Source organism: Lepisma saccharinum, chromosome 1, assembly GCF_977018435.1.
Source record: "Lepisma saccharinum chromosome 1, izLepSacc3.1, whole genome shotgun sequence".
Taxonomy (NCBI): Eukaryota; Metazoa; Arthropoda; class Insecta; order Zygentoma; family Lepismatidae; genus Lepisma; species Lepisma saccharinum.
The window spans coordinates 207,589,503-207,606,136 of record NC_139229.1 but is presented as its reverse complement, the minus strand read 5'-3'; the positions used below and the strand labels follow the sequence as shown (position 1 = coordinate 207,606,136).

General features: G+C 41.3%; 1 protein-coding gene across 1 annotated transcript in view; it reads left to right on the top strand.

Annotated features, from left to right (window-relative positions):
* LOC145991463 (uncharacterized) overlaps positions 1-15,173 on the top strand; it is a 36,798-nt gene extending 21,625 nt beyond the window's left edge. Inside the window, exons 2-4 of the mRNA XM_083127471.1 lie at positions 9,706-10,455; positions 12,540-12,689; positions 14,553-15,173. Of these exons, the coding sequence (XP_082983597.1) occupies positions 9,727-10,455; positions 12,540-12,689; positions 14,553-14,879 (1,206 nt within the window). The 5' untranslated portion in view covers positions 9,706-9,726 and the 3' untranslated portion in view covers positions 14,880-15,173. The remainder of the gene's footprint in view (positions 1-9,705; positions 10,456-12,539; positions 12,690-14,552) is intronic.
* Positions 15,174-16,634: the final 1,461 nt, after the last annotated feature.

The following is a 16,634-nucleotide window of genomic DNA, read 5'->3' as shown; positions in this document are numbered from 1 at the left end:
GCGTATCGCACTCTTCATGAAGACATACTGTTCCTTCTCTGCGATGAGCCCCAGTTCCACGTTGGTGTATTTCATCATCGATTCCCAAGTCAATCCCGGCGTCGTGAAGAAATACGCAGGATCCAACTTGTAGATCGAGATGCATCTCTTGCGAAACGACTCGAAAATGTCCATGAGAAGTGTCACGTCTAATTTCAGATAGAGATCGTGATAATCACGAAAAGTTTGGCAATTGAAGGCCGTCCAGACACTACGAGCGTGTTCGTAGTCCTCTTCGGAACAGACGTCCTCCGTGAGATGAGAATAAAATGCCTCCCGGGGTGGAAGTTCCGTCTCGTCAAATTTGTCGAAATCGTTGACGTACTCGTAGGGGTAGAGGCCCTTGCGACGCAACAGATTCAAATTCTCATCCCTCCCCGAAAAACATTTTTGCTTGGTGGCCACAAGATCTTCGTCGCCAAGTTGAGATGCAAGGGTGGCGAGGCTGGAGGACAGGAAATTGTAAGAGTCCAGGATTCTAACTTCCACACTTCCTCCTTCTTCGAGAGGGATCCACACTCTCACCGCAATATACTTCTCGCTCGTTCTCGGAATGATGCTGATTCGAGAAGTTATGTTGTACAACTCTTTGACGAACAGATGCGTATCGTATTTTTCCGTGTAATGCAGAAACACGGCAACGAAATGCGACTCCTTAATTTTAAGATTGCACGAATTACAGATGGTGCTCAGGAATAATCCATTCTGATTGTCATGGTGTACGACCTTGTGATTTTCGGGGGTGAAAGCCTGGTTACACTCCGCGCATCTTGTCGCCGTGTCATGTCTCCGCTGTTGTTCCGTCGTCAGAGCAGGTGGAGAAACGTAAGAACCTTTCAGGCTGGGTGCAAGTTCTCTTGCGCATTCCGCTATCTTCTTAACAAAATGTTTTGCCGCATCAGGTCCGCAATACAATATGACATCATTTAATTTTTCTCCGTAGATGGAGAATCTGCAAGGCTCGTGGTGAAAAATTTGCATTGTGCTTGAGGTAGAGGGATCAGGGTCGCAAGACGTCATGGGAACTTGGAAGCTTTCAAAGTCGGCATAAAGGACAGCGGGATGGTGGAGAAGAGCCTGGTGTTTCTGAAATTTCATTTTGGTTCCGGGTTCCGGCATGACATCTTCGGGTTCTGCATTCACGGAGCCAAAACACTTGTGCTGTTCTCTCATCTTCTTTCCCACGCGAAAAATTCTCAAGCATCGATCGCAAATTTCGATCTTATCGTGATGCTTGCTCATCTGTCTTCCGAGTAATCGAGAAAAATTCCGTATCAAACTGTAACGGCCATCTACAAGCAAGAGTCGAATTACATTATTCTGGCTTCTAGCAGGTCTTAACACACGAATGTTGTCGCAATCGTCAACCCCAAACACAGAAATATCGAGATCTTCTCCTTTTTCCTCTCTATAGTTTTTTCAAATTGATTGATCTTATTCAGGGGCACAGGATAGGAAATTCCTCTCATGACATTCTTGTATTTCCTCTCGTATCGTCTGTAATTGTACAGACGTTGGGGGTTATTATTAGCTGGGTGTAATGCGGCGATGACAGACCATAAGAAACTCTTCGCATCATTACTTTCTATGTTCAACACTGCATTTTGCTTTTTTTTTTGTTTGTTTTTTTGTGTGCTGCGTAACGGTTTGAAATTGCAGACTCGAAGCTCTAACATGTGGCTGCGACCGCAAAGACTCCATCCACTTCCGCGACCTTCAAAGTCTTCTTGTTTTTGTGTCAGGTGCTCAAATAGCCGTGTCACTATCTCGTCAAGATCCTCGTTATTGTCATCGTGTAAGCCTTCACACCCTACGTAAAAGCTGAAAGTGCTTGACTCGGACGAGACAACTTTCTCATACAGCAGGGTCAAGACGAGATGAATTTTAATTGCAACATTAACGAGACAATCCCGTAATTGATCAACTACCAGAGATTTCACATTGTCGAGGAAGGTGCTCGAGTCACATTTTTCGTCACTTCCAGATTTATACATCATGATGCGTGCACTTTTATTCAAAGCACCGCCTTCATGCGCATCAATGCGAGATTTTTTTGCCGGGGGGACGACACCATGTTCCGGTAGACGACATTTTTTCAAATGCCTAGCAATATTAGGTTTAGAAATTAATTTTCCACAGTTGCGACATGTCGTCATTTTACCGCAAAGACCGGAGGGACCTGGTTGCGGTTCCATTTTTTCTCTGTTATTTATATATACAGAGAAATTTTTTGGGGGGGTTGTGGTGGTGGTAGGGGAAAGCGCACTGAAACAGAAGGAAAAAAAAGTTGAAAAATGCTAGACATTTTTTCCTTCCACAAGTGCATATATATATATTAGACGCGAACAGTATGTGTGTGTGTGTGTGTGTGTGCACTGTTGTAGGAGGTAAAAAATATGCGACATGTATGTGTGTCAATTTTTATGACTCCTCTGAATATGTGTGTGTCAGACGCAAAACAAAATATAAATATATCATGAAAAAAAAACAACTTACCTTTCAAGAGAGATAGAGAGACTTCAAAAAAACTTGTAGCTCACTAAAACTTCCACGATGATATATATGTATACTGCCAGACAAACAATTAAGAATAGTGAACTGCCACGATTGACGTTCACTATGATAATGATGTACAAAAGGAGAAACTGGTACGTTATATAGGACCCCCACCCCACGCGACCCCTATTGGTGAAAACACAATGAGCGCTATAGTCAATGTCCTAGCAATAAACCCCGTTGACCGATTCACTCATGCATGTGGTACAAACGAACAATGCTATACTTTTTTTTTTTTCAACAAAAGACTTTTCGATGCGCACAATATCCTGTGGGGGACAAATAGCAATGAACGGGCGTTGACAGTTCCACCCATGCATGTTGTCGATCATTTCCTCGGCCTCTTCCACGCCCCGTCAGGGGTGGTGTGTGAAACGGGCGACCCCGCTCTGCGAGAACCAGCACAAAACTCAACCATGCCTGAAACGAAACGGTGGACGCTTCGTTTCGTGCTTGTGATTCCATAAAAATAATACGCGAAAAGGTTGAAAAATTCCACGTGCAACAATGCAGCTTTTTGTTGTCGAGCATAATGTGGATAGATAAATTTCCAAAGCGGAAGATGCTGCTGTGCTCGCTTCCGCCGCATCCGCTTCTGATTCGATTGTTATCGGGGGATGTGGTGGATTCTTCATTCATGACCGTGGAGGCGGAAAAAAATAGATCCGCTTAGGGTGGAAGCGGATGCGAGCTGAATGGGTTCGGGGAGTTGTCGTTGTTTGTTGCGGCGGCGGGGTTTCCGAGGTGGGGTCGTCCGCTGCGGAAGCGGGTAGCATGGGCAGTACGGCGATTATTTCTTGCGCCTTCGAAAAAATAACGTTGTTTCCCAATCGAGCACACGCTTGCAAGAAAGACAAAACTTGCGAGCGAAATTTGCGAAATCGTTCCAATATGCAGGTTTCGGGAGCAGAAAAAGCAAGTGATGTGTTTCGAAGCCGCCACGAACGTTCGTGGCCGCGTCACCCGCACATATCACCGCCTCCAAAATTGCATCGTTGCACGACGAGAATTTGGGAAACGCTTGCAAGATGCTTCGTACGTTGTGCGAAAACAATTTGCATCTCTCGGACGAAATTGTTTCGGGTTGTTGCCGTGCAAGTTCGGGGATGGTTAATGTGTAGGGTGATGTTTTCATCGAATCGAAAATCGATTTCAATTTTTCTGCACCACTCTCGAGCGACATTCGATATTTTCGAACATTTTTTGGCAGAAAATTTTTTGGATCGGTTTGAAAAAGCGTTTGGTCCGTAATAAAAATATTACATTGAGCGATAAAACACAATTTCTCTACGGGGATCGAAAGATTCGTTCGATTGAGCGTCGCCATCCACGCAAACATCAAAAATTGCGTGAATGCTTTGGGGGCTTCGCACAGGAGTATTAATTTATTTTTCATGGAATAATCTACGTAAGATTCCAGCATCGAGAACGAACAACGTTGATTGAATTTCTGGCAACATTCGCAATACAAATCTAAACTCGTGACGATTTCGCCGCCACCACGCACCCTGGCGAGGTTATAGGGGCCAGGAATCCTAAAAAAAAAACAATTATTATTTTGTTTGTTTGCTTGCGTCACAATACGGAAATAATGAGAGGCGCGCGCATATGTGTGTGTGTGGCAGAAATATCACATCGTTCGCGAGAGGTTTACAAAGCTCGCGATATATAAACATTTGGCCGGGACTTAGAAAAAAATTACGATAAGGTGCATTCATCCTTCAAGGATGAGAAAGTGAATTTACTCATCACGGCTTTTCTGCGCCGTGAAACATCGTCAGCGCAATAAATGAGGCGCGGAACGTGGAGAGAAAGTGAGTTTTTGAGGTTTCGATGCGATTTTCTGAGGGGTCGAAAAATCAGGGTAGTGCTCAAAGGTACAATTACTATCTACTTACTTAAAATACACGTTTTTTTGTAAAAAATAATTTGTGGTTTTATTATGAGAAATAAAATGTGCACTTTATTATGTAGAATATATTTTTCGTTTTGCGTTGGTATATTTGATCTTCGTTTTAGCTTTAAGTATATAATATTATACTTATTTTCTAATAAAAAATGTTAATTTATAAGCGAACGAACTTTCTTGTTCAATAAGAGAAAGTTTCTATCGCATATATTTACATAGATAGAGAGAGAGAGAGAGAGAGAGAGAGAGAGAGAGAGAGAGAGAGAGAGAGAGAGAGAGGGGGGGGGGAGAGAGAGAGAGAGAGTAGATGAACATTGTCTTGGAAAAGATTAGTATTGTTCAATAAAAATCTTCATCGAAAGGATCCGGGAACTTCCCAACTTTTCCAGATACCTTTATTTTTATATATTGCTTAAGATGTTCAAATTATACATTCTGTATGCAATATTTTGTAACAAAATAAGCTCCAACCCCAAGATAATATTTATCCCACTTGTTTACATTGGGAATTTGGTCAAACCGGAACTCCTGTTCCCGCCTTCGATAATCGAATTTTCTGATCGATTTTTTTTTGTTTACCCACGAACATCCCCCATAGAGTGGCTGAAGAGCGACCCAGAAAAGATTCTTGCTATTTACTTCGCTTTTCTGCCACTTTTGGCTAATTGCGAAGATGAGGGAGGATGAATGGTGATAAGATGAAATAGATGGACACAGAGGCTGAGGGTCCAGCCGCCAGAGCCTCGCTAGTCTACAAAATGCAGTCCAGGGTGCACTACGTGAAAGTGGGGTTGATATTTCGGTGCCTTCCTTATACTCCCAAAATATTTTTCTAAGAGTACGTTCCCCATGACACGAACGCCTAAGCTCCACAAGAGCCGATGTTAATTGCGGCGAGGGTGTTCCTATGAAGAAGACAAAATAATGTTAGTGGGGAGCAGATGGACGCGTAATCTTTATTTATAATAAGTAATGAGGTTAATACGTGGATTTCCTGTGTCGGACCATCTAATGGGGATCTATGTCTTTAATTGTAGTCTATATGTAAAATGCGTATATTTTACACACAGGGTGTCATTAAAATGACGCTCGCGGAACGCGAAAACATGTGGAGGACATATACGTAATAACATCCTTCAGATCGGAACTAAGTTCCTTCACCTTGCCCATTTCGAACACGCTGATAGATAGACGATAAGCCTACAACAATACCTACGCCAGCATTCCGCTTGACGGGGAGCGCGCCTGCATGTTCAAACTTGTTAACGAAGTTGCAAACTGCACGAAATCGCCCGAATAGCGGTGGCGCTGTATGCGAGGAAGATTGAAACTCTTGCCTGTACGAATAAGAATGTTGCATGAAACAGCGTGTTTTTCTCTTTTCACTCAAATTATATGCTCTGTTTATACACTTTGAACATACATTTTTATTGACATTTATTGGTGAAACCTTCATTAACATTAATTTCCAAGTACCTATGAAAATGATTATATTTACTCGCAGATGTGACATTTTTTCCTCTGAAATTCTATGTGTACGAATAACAATGTTACATACTGTAAACAAACAAATTATCTCAGTAACATTTTTGATGTTGGTATGTCGCTTGGGTGCTAGAAACGTTAAAAAAAAGGCCGTTTTGCCGTCTGTATGCTGACAACCCGACATAACATTTAATTGCATCTGCGTTACACGGTGTGTGCCAGTGTTGCAAGGAACACACACATTCTTTTCTTGTGCCCTCCAAAATTGATTATATCGGATTTCATTCCTTAGCCTACATGTCATTTATTTGCAAATTAATAGTTCATTATTATTCAGGTGTTTCTTTTATTCTGAAACTTCAATATGACCACCTGCACTGTTCCCAGCATGCTTTCGTTGTACGAAAGACACCATACAACATAGCTGTAGATCATTGCACACACAACAGAATCCTTAATATAATTCTCAAGTTCCTGAAGTTTAGATACAGAACTTGTGTACAGCTCGGATTTAGTAATCTCCGAAACAAAGGAAACCAAGGGTTTTAGGTGGACTGGTAGAGCTTCACGACGACTGTGGGTGGGCCGTACGTTCAGATTTTCAAGAATCACATTAGCGAATAGCAATGCCGGACAATTTTGCAGACATAGTGGTAGCATCAGTGCTTTGAAATAAAATGGTACTAGGTTCGATATCTGGTGGATGCACATAGCGGTTTGGATTCAGTGGTGTAGTGCAGTTTTCTGCACCCCACAATGCAAGTAACATGTCCGGGGCCCTTGATGATGCCAGAGGAGTTGTCGGACAAACGATAGTTACTCTCGCCCCTACCCCATCCGCAGACATAACGAAGAAAAAATGAACTTTTATCCCAATGTATGCTCCATCATGCCTCCCCATTTTTAGTTATCGACTTAGAAACTAAATCAGGATTATATGAATGAAGAGGAAATTGGAAATGTTATATTTTACTTAATCGCAGTGGTGCAGTTAATTCAGCAATTTAGAGAGAACCCACATGACAAGTTACCCAGGCCCCTCTGAGCCAGTATGCCCCTGCTGATTATCACAAACATTGCCTTACGATGGGAACCAACTCGCCCACATATTAAAAAATAATAATAATGACAGTTTCATGAAAATATCCGTAGTGCTTGTTGATATATACAAGGGTCGTTCAAGGTTGACCGGGACTTTTATTTCTGCAGAGGAAATAGGTAGCAGAAGAAACACCAAAATATGTCAGTTTTTCAAAGTATTCTCCGTGCGCGCCGAGGCACCGTTGCCATCGTTCTGGCAGCTCCCGAATTCCTTTGGCGTAGAAAGAACTTGGTTGTTGTCGTAGCCACTGGAGGACATCGCTCCGCAGTGCTTCGTCTGTCGTGAATTTCTTCCCTCCCAGATGGTCTTTAAGGGGTGCAAACAAATGATAATCACTGGGGGCTAAATCCGGACTGTAGGGGGGATGGGGCAGAACTTCCCAGCGCATGTCGGCCAGAGTTGTTGTTGTCACATTGGCCGTGTGAGGGCGGGCATTGTCATGGAGAAGAATGACATTTCCAGACAACATCCCAGGTCTTTTCTTGCGAATGGACTTTCGTACAGCACCACTCAACAATGTGGAGTAATACTGGGCATTAATCGTGCTCCCTTTGTCCAGAAAATCCACATGGATAACGCCCTTCATGTCCCAGAAAACACTTGCCATGATCTTTCCAGCGGACTTCTGCGTTTTGCTTTTCTTGGGGGGCGGGGAACCTTTATGCCGCCACTCCATGCTGCGTCTTTTGGTCTCTGGGGTAGAATTGTGCAACCATGTTTCATCACACGTGATGATGGATTGCAACAATTCATCACCTTCTGCTCGAAACCGATTCAGAAGCTGTTCACAGACCGTCCTGCGTGTCCACTTCTGATCGAATGTCAGCTGGCGGGGAACCCACCTTGCACAGATTTTGCGGAAGCGTAAGTGGTCGTGAATGATTGTCTCAACACTCCCGACACTGATATTCACCTCGGCAGCAATATCCCGCACTGTTACTCGCCGGTTCTCAAGAATAATTTGCTCAACACATGCGATATTCACTGGTGTGACGTCAGTCGGGCGAATGTATCCATGCGCTTCATTTGTCACCAGCTCCCGTCCTTCGCGAAACTGCTCACACCATTCGTACACTCTTGTCCGCGACATCGTTTGTTCACCATACTGTGCTTGCAATCGTCTGAAAATCTCAGCTGGTTTCACTTTCTCCTTCACGAGAAATTTGATTACACACCGCTGCTCCACAGCCACAGACTCACTGCTTGCCGCCATGTTCGCTGCAACTGCTGCGCATGCGCGAAATACGTCATGCCGGGCGCTAGTTACTCGCGAAGGAATACATTACGTCAACCGCACGTTTCATCATGATCCGGCTATTCATAGATTTTTTACGTATGAAAATCCCGGTCAACCTTGAACGACCCTTGTATATATAACTTGTAGTTCACTGATGGTAAACAAGAGTGTGTCTTTCTACTCAGCACTCAACTGAAAAGAATTTAGAGTTCGAATTGTCATTGTTGACCCACATCCAGGGGCGCCGACTTGTCAATCTTGGCTCTTGATCACTGAAACAAAATAATGAATAACCCACTCCCTCCCTTTTTAAGTTTTGGCCTCAATGTTCAGAATCTCGTAAAAGCCCATGAATTCCTCAAAAATATTAAATTAAAATTTTAATTTACAGTTCGAATGCAAAATGTCAATTATTCACGGATGGATATGTCACAAGTTTCATCAACCATAATAGCAAAATATTCCCGACTTTTATATCTGCTACCACGGAGCCCAAAACAGATCTATACTTAGTATATAGTAATAAGTCATGTGTTTTGCTGTCTCTGGTCATAGCCCCCCCAAAGTTGATGGTTTAGCGGTCTCAGCCCCCAAAGTTGATGGTCTAGAACATTTCAAATGTGTATTTAAAGTTAAGTTCATATGGCACAATTCAGAGTAAACTTTACAAGAGAAGCAAAATAATCCATTAAATTCTCTCAAGCAAAATTATTTGGGGAGCTCTGCCCCCACATTGATAACATTGGGGGCGGGGGCTCAAGCCCCCCAAGTCCCATGGAGTTGGCGCCTATGCCCACATCTGTTTCGAAAATTCGTTTTTTTTTATAAGCGTCACTACCTGTTGAATTCTGTTATTATACAAGATTTCAGCAGCAAAGAGAGAACACTGTATCCCTCCCCCCCCCTGGCCCCATTATAGGGGCGGTCGCTATGCCACTGGTGTCATTCTATTGGTTCATGTTTTTCACAAAAATGGAAGAGGAGTTTATAATCAGCTGTATTGTTTTCTAACTGTAAACTGATTATTAATAAATGAAAATTATAGTATCTTTAGGTGACCAAAGGTTGAACCTCTGCAATCCTTTACCTATACATAACATGGTCTTGGTGCCTTGACCAATAGAATAGAATCGGTCTTTAGGTGTGGATATGGTCGAGGGGGACAAACGCAAGACAAATGTGTCATGTACATGATTTATGGACACCTTGTGTGTTTTGTAGCTAGAAAAGTAATGTAAGGGCATGAACAATTTATTGTTTATCTAATTCTAATGTAAGAATTTCATAAACAATGTGCAAAGTTATTTCTCATTAATTTGTTAATGTCTTGCTTATGATTAATGTAACAATGAATACAACATTTTACTTGTTTTGCAGCTCTTTTGAAATTCCAAACTGATGGCTACAGCTGAAGAAAACTTCCAGCTGAAGTGGCATGGGTTTCAGTCTAATTTTCACGATGTTATCATGTCATTATTTGCTTCTGAAGCATTCGCTGATGTGACTATTGCTGCAGGGGGTAGATCCATCAAGGCACATCGCTTAGTCCTATCAGCATGCAGCCCATACTTCCACCATTTACTAACACAAAATCCTGGCTCCAATCCCATTCTTATCCTGCCACATGACATAAAGTATAAAGTGTTACAGTTCCTTCTGGAGTTCATGTACAAAGGAGTTGTTGATGTACCACAAGAACATTTGTATGGTGTTCTTCAAGCAGGAGATACATTGCAGATCAAAGGATTATGCAGAGACCAAAAGTCCAATGAGAATTTCCATCTGAGTTCATTTGTTGAACAAGTGAAAGCTTCTGCTGCAGCTAGAAAAAGTGGACAGTCTCCTCACCAAGCTATTCCAATTGTCCTTCCCCAATCAGCTCCAGCGGAAGCTACCCAGAATGCACTGGCAAATCAAGCCATAAGAGTAGTTCAGGTGGAAACTGGCCACAAAAGAAGGGCTTCTTCATCTTCTGAGCAAAGCGAAAGGACTAGCAGTTCCACTAATGTGAAAAGTATGGTGTGTGAAGAAACTAGGACTGTAAAGTCTCTGAAACTGCAATCCACTGTTCCAGAACAATACGAACTGGATACAATACAAAACAATACTGCCAAGAATGATTCAAAGGTGAGTTCCCTCGGAATTTGATATTACGTGTTAGTATGGCTTTAAAATTTCCTTAAGTGGTCTACTTTCGACCTCATCAATGAACTTCGCAGGTTCGAGTCTTAGCTTAGGCAAGATTATTTTATAACTTGTCTCCGTAGTTTATACTAGTAAGGTTTTTACACCTAAAAATATCTAAGGAGACTTCAACAATTATTAATGTTGAAGAAATTCCAATTTCTTGTAACAAAGTAATTTGCATTTTGTATACTTATAAAACAACATAGGGCAGACTGCTATTAAAAATACTCCACCACCTAGTTTGTGGATCTAATGCTTCCTTGTTGAGTTTATTTATCTATCAGGTATATCCACTTTTCAGCACACTATCAGAACGTTGCAGACTGCATGGATGTAGGCCATGATAAAATGCTGTCATACAACTCTCCACAGTCATCTTGTACATAATGCACAATTTTAGCCAGGTCTTTATATTATTGAAACTTTCCTACCATAAGCATTAGTAATACAGGGTGATCGAAAAGTCCCCGAACCCAAACTTCAATTATTTTTTTCGCCGGTCGTTATTATGATAATGTCAAAATTTCTGTGGAAGCTGGTTTGCGAGGGTCTTGGCTGTACACGACACAAGAGATGGCGCTGGGGAGTGGCGCTAGCAGTCGTGGCGAGGAAATGAACTACGAGCTGTGCTGGTAACAAAATAATCACGCCAGTTGCAAGGATGACTTTGTCGGTGGAGGAGGATTTTTTTTCGAAAACCGAGTGCATTCTATTGTGTACCAGGACATTATACAGCAGTTTATCGCGCTTTTGTATGCCGATGAACGAGATGTGTGGTTGCAACAAGATGGGGCAACATGCCATACGTCCAATGCCACCATGGCAGTTCTGCGTGAATTTTTTGATGACCGCCTGATTTCATCAGGGCTTTGGCCGGCAAGATCACCTGATTTAACAACACCCGATTTTTTCTTGTGGGGTCACAGTTTAGGTTAACTGTTGGTTTGGTTTACCTGATTATTTTGTTACCAGCATTGCTCGTAGTTCATTTCCTCGCCATGACTGCTAGTGCCACTCCCCAGCGCCATCTCTTGTGTCGTGTACAGCCAAGACCCTCGCAAACCAGCTTCCACAGAAATTTTGACATTATCATAATAACGACCGGCGAAAAAAAAAATTGAAGTTTGGGTTTGGGGACTTTCCGATCACCCTGTAGAAGCACAATTTCACTGCCTTTGCTTGAATGCTTCAGTCTATAAACTCATGTGCTGTCACGTATCTTTTTTCTTCTTTGTATACGAGATGCATGTACTTGCTAATTTGAAACACTCTCTGCTTTGCAAGCTTTTAGTGCTCTTCTTAAACAGTGTAGGCCACCATATTTCCCCTCAATATTTCCTACTGACTACACTACACTACTACGTGCTCAGATGGAGAACGTTTGCTATCTCGGTCAGTTGATGCAGCTCAGGTAAAATAATAAAATGGCTATCTCAGTTCAAAATGACCAAAATGTGGAATCTTTACCTTCTTTCTCTCACCTATTCAATTATACTGACCTATTTTTTCAAGTAAAGCAAACAAAAAAAGGGAAAGTGGATTCTGACCCCATTGTCTAGTTCTTCTATTTTAACACTGCATTTTGAGAGAATACCTCTCATGTTCAGGTGACAAATTTCTATTTCGAGTGGTAGGGATCGAATCCATGACACCTCTGAGATTTTACTACAAATCTGGTGATGGAAATTGTTCACCTGCGACAAGACGAGAGGTGCTTTCTGAAAACATCGTGTTAAATAAATATAAGAAAGTAGAAGCACAAGACAATGAATAATGTCAAACTTACATTGTATGATAATGAAGAACCATTATCACCAACATCGTCGCCTTGTAATCAAGGGGTCCCAGGTTCGATACCCAGTAAAGGCACATGACACAGTGGTTCGGATCTCACTTTAAACTGTAGGTCCAGCCCGATTAGCTTTACTGTGCATAAAGTGGACTAAAAATACCAACTCAATCAGTCAACCATTATCACCAACATTCATAGAATTAATATTGGATATATTTATTTTCATCTATAGCCTGAAAGTTGTTCTGATGGGGACTCAGAGATGCTATTACAAGTGAAAGAAGAGCCAGTAGAATGGATAGAGGATGAAGTGAACATTCAAACTGAAGATCTATCATCGGATACTGCATACGATACACCAACTATCATGACCATAAAACCAGTAAGTGGTTCCTATTTATCTTTCTTCATATATATACAGGGTGTCCAGCTTAAAAGTATAATAAAAAAAATTAATAACTTTTCAGTTTATTAAGAGATTTCCGTAGTTTTTCCCTATCTATAGAGTAACTCAAAACGTTTTTTTAAGCACCTAATACATATCAGTTTGTGCCTCATTAGTAGTATGACAGATGTCCGACCTATATTCAAGCTCCGTCCATGTGTTGTGCAGCATTACTGGCATCACATTCCGGATTTCAGCACAAATGCGAGGTTGTACGAGGGTGGTCTGAAAAGTAATGCCTGCTATTTGTTTTTGATGGTGTAAAGACATTTTGTACTTGGAGCAACCATGCATTGTACTCTTCAGACTTTCCCCCTTCTCCATTCCAAGTTTCAAACTTCTATCACCAGGGGTTGCTGAACTAGAGCGAGGAAAATGGCGGCATGTAACCATACTATGTCGGTGCACCTGAAACTGTGTGTGGTGACTGAGTTTCTAACTGCAGAAAATGTGTCCCCCAATTGACATTCATCAGAGAATGAAGGCTTTTTATGGCAATGAATGTGTAACGTCAGTACTGTATGATGTTGGGCTGTTCATGCTCACAATGGAAACCCCTGCTGAAGAACTCTCAACTCTCAAGAAGTTCTTTGTCACACATCCCCTGGTGATAGAAGTTTGAAATTTGGAATGGAGAAGGGGGAAAGTTTGAAGAGAACAAAGCATGGTTGCTCAAAATCCAAAATGTCTTTACAGCGTCAAAAAAAAAAAAAGCATTACTTTTCAGTCCACCCTCGTAGATCAGGAAGGTGATGATCTCGAGTGACCACTTGAGACTTTACAAAACCCCATAGAAAAATAAATCAAATGGAGTAATGTCCTTGTAGTCTCCAGTGTACCAAACACGAGTTAGTAATCTTCCTGATCTATGACGTCAAATCCGGAATGTGACACAACACATGCATGGAGCTTGAATATAAGTTGGACATCTGTCATGCTACTAATGGTGCACATATCGAGATGTAAGTTTGAATCAAGGTCATGGAAACACCGTGCGTGCATGCACGCACACAAAGAGAGAGAGAGTGAGAGAGAGTTAAAAATATGGCCTTCTTGCTGAATGGTAACATCACCCTTTATTCCTCTTAGTATAGGAAGTGAAGAAGGAACTTGTCACAATCACTATTCTCTCTCTCTCTCTCTCTCACACACACACACACACACACAAAATCAGCCCTGTTGATTGTGAATTCCTTTACCACATAGCAATAGTTATAAATTTCAACTTTTATTACAGACATAATTTTTGTACATTCTCTTCTATTTTGGACCTTTAGAAAAGTCCCTAACATGTAGAGAAATTGCCAGGTAAAGAATTGATGGGTGAAGGTTCATGTAAAGAAAAACATTGCATGGATACGTCAAATGATCAGAATATGTTCACAGGTCAATGTAACATGTTTTTCTTTGTCTGTACTCTTTCTATGGATACACCTATCCATTATTTTTCCACATTTAATATAGTTCCCAAAGGAAAATAACTGGACAAATTTGGGAGAATCTCAAGATGGTAGACAAAAGATCTAGGTTGTTGCTAACACCGTGACCATGATAACTATCATAAATTCTGAGCTTTTGAGTGTCATTCTTACGGTATCTAGATACCTCAGACGTCTTTTTATTATTTACAAACAAAATTGTCTTTCACAATAGCAGACTTCATACAGAAGGCTGGAAAATACAGTTGGTATAGATGATGTGCGGTAAAAATATTGCTATCTTGTTACATGCTAATCTCTATTCTACTGTCATTTTAAACTGTGACTTTCAACATTAAAGACTGGAAATAATCCATTTCAGGAAATAGAATTTTGCGATGGTGATTACACTCCATTGACGTGTGAGCTGTGTGAAGAGACATTTCCAACAGCCAGTGGATGGGTGCAGCATCTCCGCACTCATCCTGACGAGAGGAGATCCGACAGAACCCACATTTGTGAAGTTTGCAGCAAAAGGTTTACTTCTCGTGCTTCGCTCCAAATACATTCTCGCACACACACGGGTGAGCGCCCTTACGAATGTGATGTTTGCTACAAAGGATTTAATGTGAAAAGCAATCTTCTTCGTCACCTTCGTACGTTACATGGGAAGTTTGTGAGTCCATCTGATATAGAGGAAAAGCCATAGGTTTCTACTCTTTACCTAGGCTCTTGAAAACCTCCTTTACCTCATCCTGAAAACATATTACGAAAACACCACCAGCTTCTTCATTTAAACATTTCAGTTTGTATGAATATTCAACATACAATGTAGAAGTTTTGACTGATTCATTTGCTTTATTTACTTTACTTCTTGTGCCACTTTTGGCCAATTTGCAAAGATGGGGATGACTGATAAGATAAAATGGTAAATGGACACTCTCAAACATCCATGCCTGGGCCAGGATTTGAACCCTGGACTCCTGGCATTGTAGTGCAATGTGCTAACCACTGCACCCCGGGGGCTTGCACAATGTAGAAGTATAACAAATGTATATCCCTAATAAAGCAAAGTAATAAAGATCTACTTGTCAAGTGCATAATTTTCATTTTAAAACCCTCCCTTTATTCAATAGATAGTGTATCTGTTTTGTTGAACTTTTATCAGCTCACGAGATACATGTTGTACTGCCATAGTGGATGGCAAATATAGTGTTTTAATCATGAACCAAAAATATTTTAAATAAATAAAACAAACGCATGTAGAGAAAATTTATTTGTCAGACTGATTGTTAAGGGATCTATCAACCATAAAATGAAGAAAAGTTATATGTATGTGTATATACAGGGTGACCTGTAATTAGATGTATTCCTGAAAGGGGTTAAAGTAGAGGCAATTTGCAATTAATTTGACCATATGATACCCCGTCCGAAAATTAGTAGGTTTCGAGATAATCGAATACCTATTGTTTTTTTTTTAAATGAAAATTTTCCACATAAAAAGATGAATTGAGAAAAAACAGCTCATTGTATGTACATATTTCAGTGTTTTCTGATAGCTAACAAACCGGGAACTTTTCAAACGATGGAAGCGGCCCCGGCGCCCACCCAGCATCGAATAACATGGGTACCTGGGGGAAACCCTGGGGGGTAAAGGCGGTCAGGGGTGTGATGCTGATCACATCACCCCCACTTACGACCGGATCAAGAAAGTGTGGGGCGTTACCCCCACACCCCCTATACGCCTTCATGGCATGGTGCTATGCACAGGGGAGCACTTTACCTTTTTTTTTTAACAAATAAGTTGTTCGTTGAAAAAATGTTTGTCCCAAATAACAATCACATGTAAGTAATGGGTGGATCTAAACTTACAAGTGGTGATAAACAAATGCACACTTAGTTTACTTGGCAACAATAACAAAAATGGTATGACACGAAGTGTACAAATTACTTAAAATTACTTCCTTGTGTCATCTGCTATCCAACAAGGTACAAATGTTGTTAACATTCACATTTATGTACAAGAAATAATACTTCATTCATCTTCATGTGAATGGAATCAATGAACAATACAATTAAAGAACATTACACAGCTTGCTCAAAGTGGGCACCTCTGTTACGAATGCAGGCACGCAGGTTTTTACGGACATTTATTCTCTTAACTCGTGATGTGATGGTGTTCTTGATGTGTTGACCAGCTGTTAAGATCCTCTCCCAGAGTTCTTCTTGCGAGTTTACCGGTGTCTTGTAAACTAAGTCTTTCATGTGGCTCCAAATGTAGAAGTCTCAAAGCATCAAATCGGGGGATCGATCCGGCCAGGGAATCGGGCCACCCCAGCCAATCCATTTCTTTGGGTAATTTTCATCCAGCCACTGTTGCACGCCCAGGCAGAAGTATGGATGGGCGTCATCAACAATCATTTGATCGAGCCATTTTTCCTGCCCCAAATCTTAAATGACATAA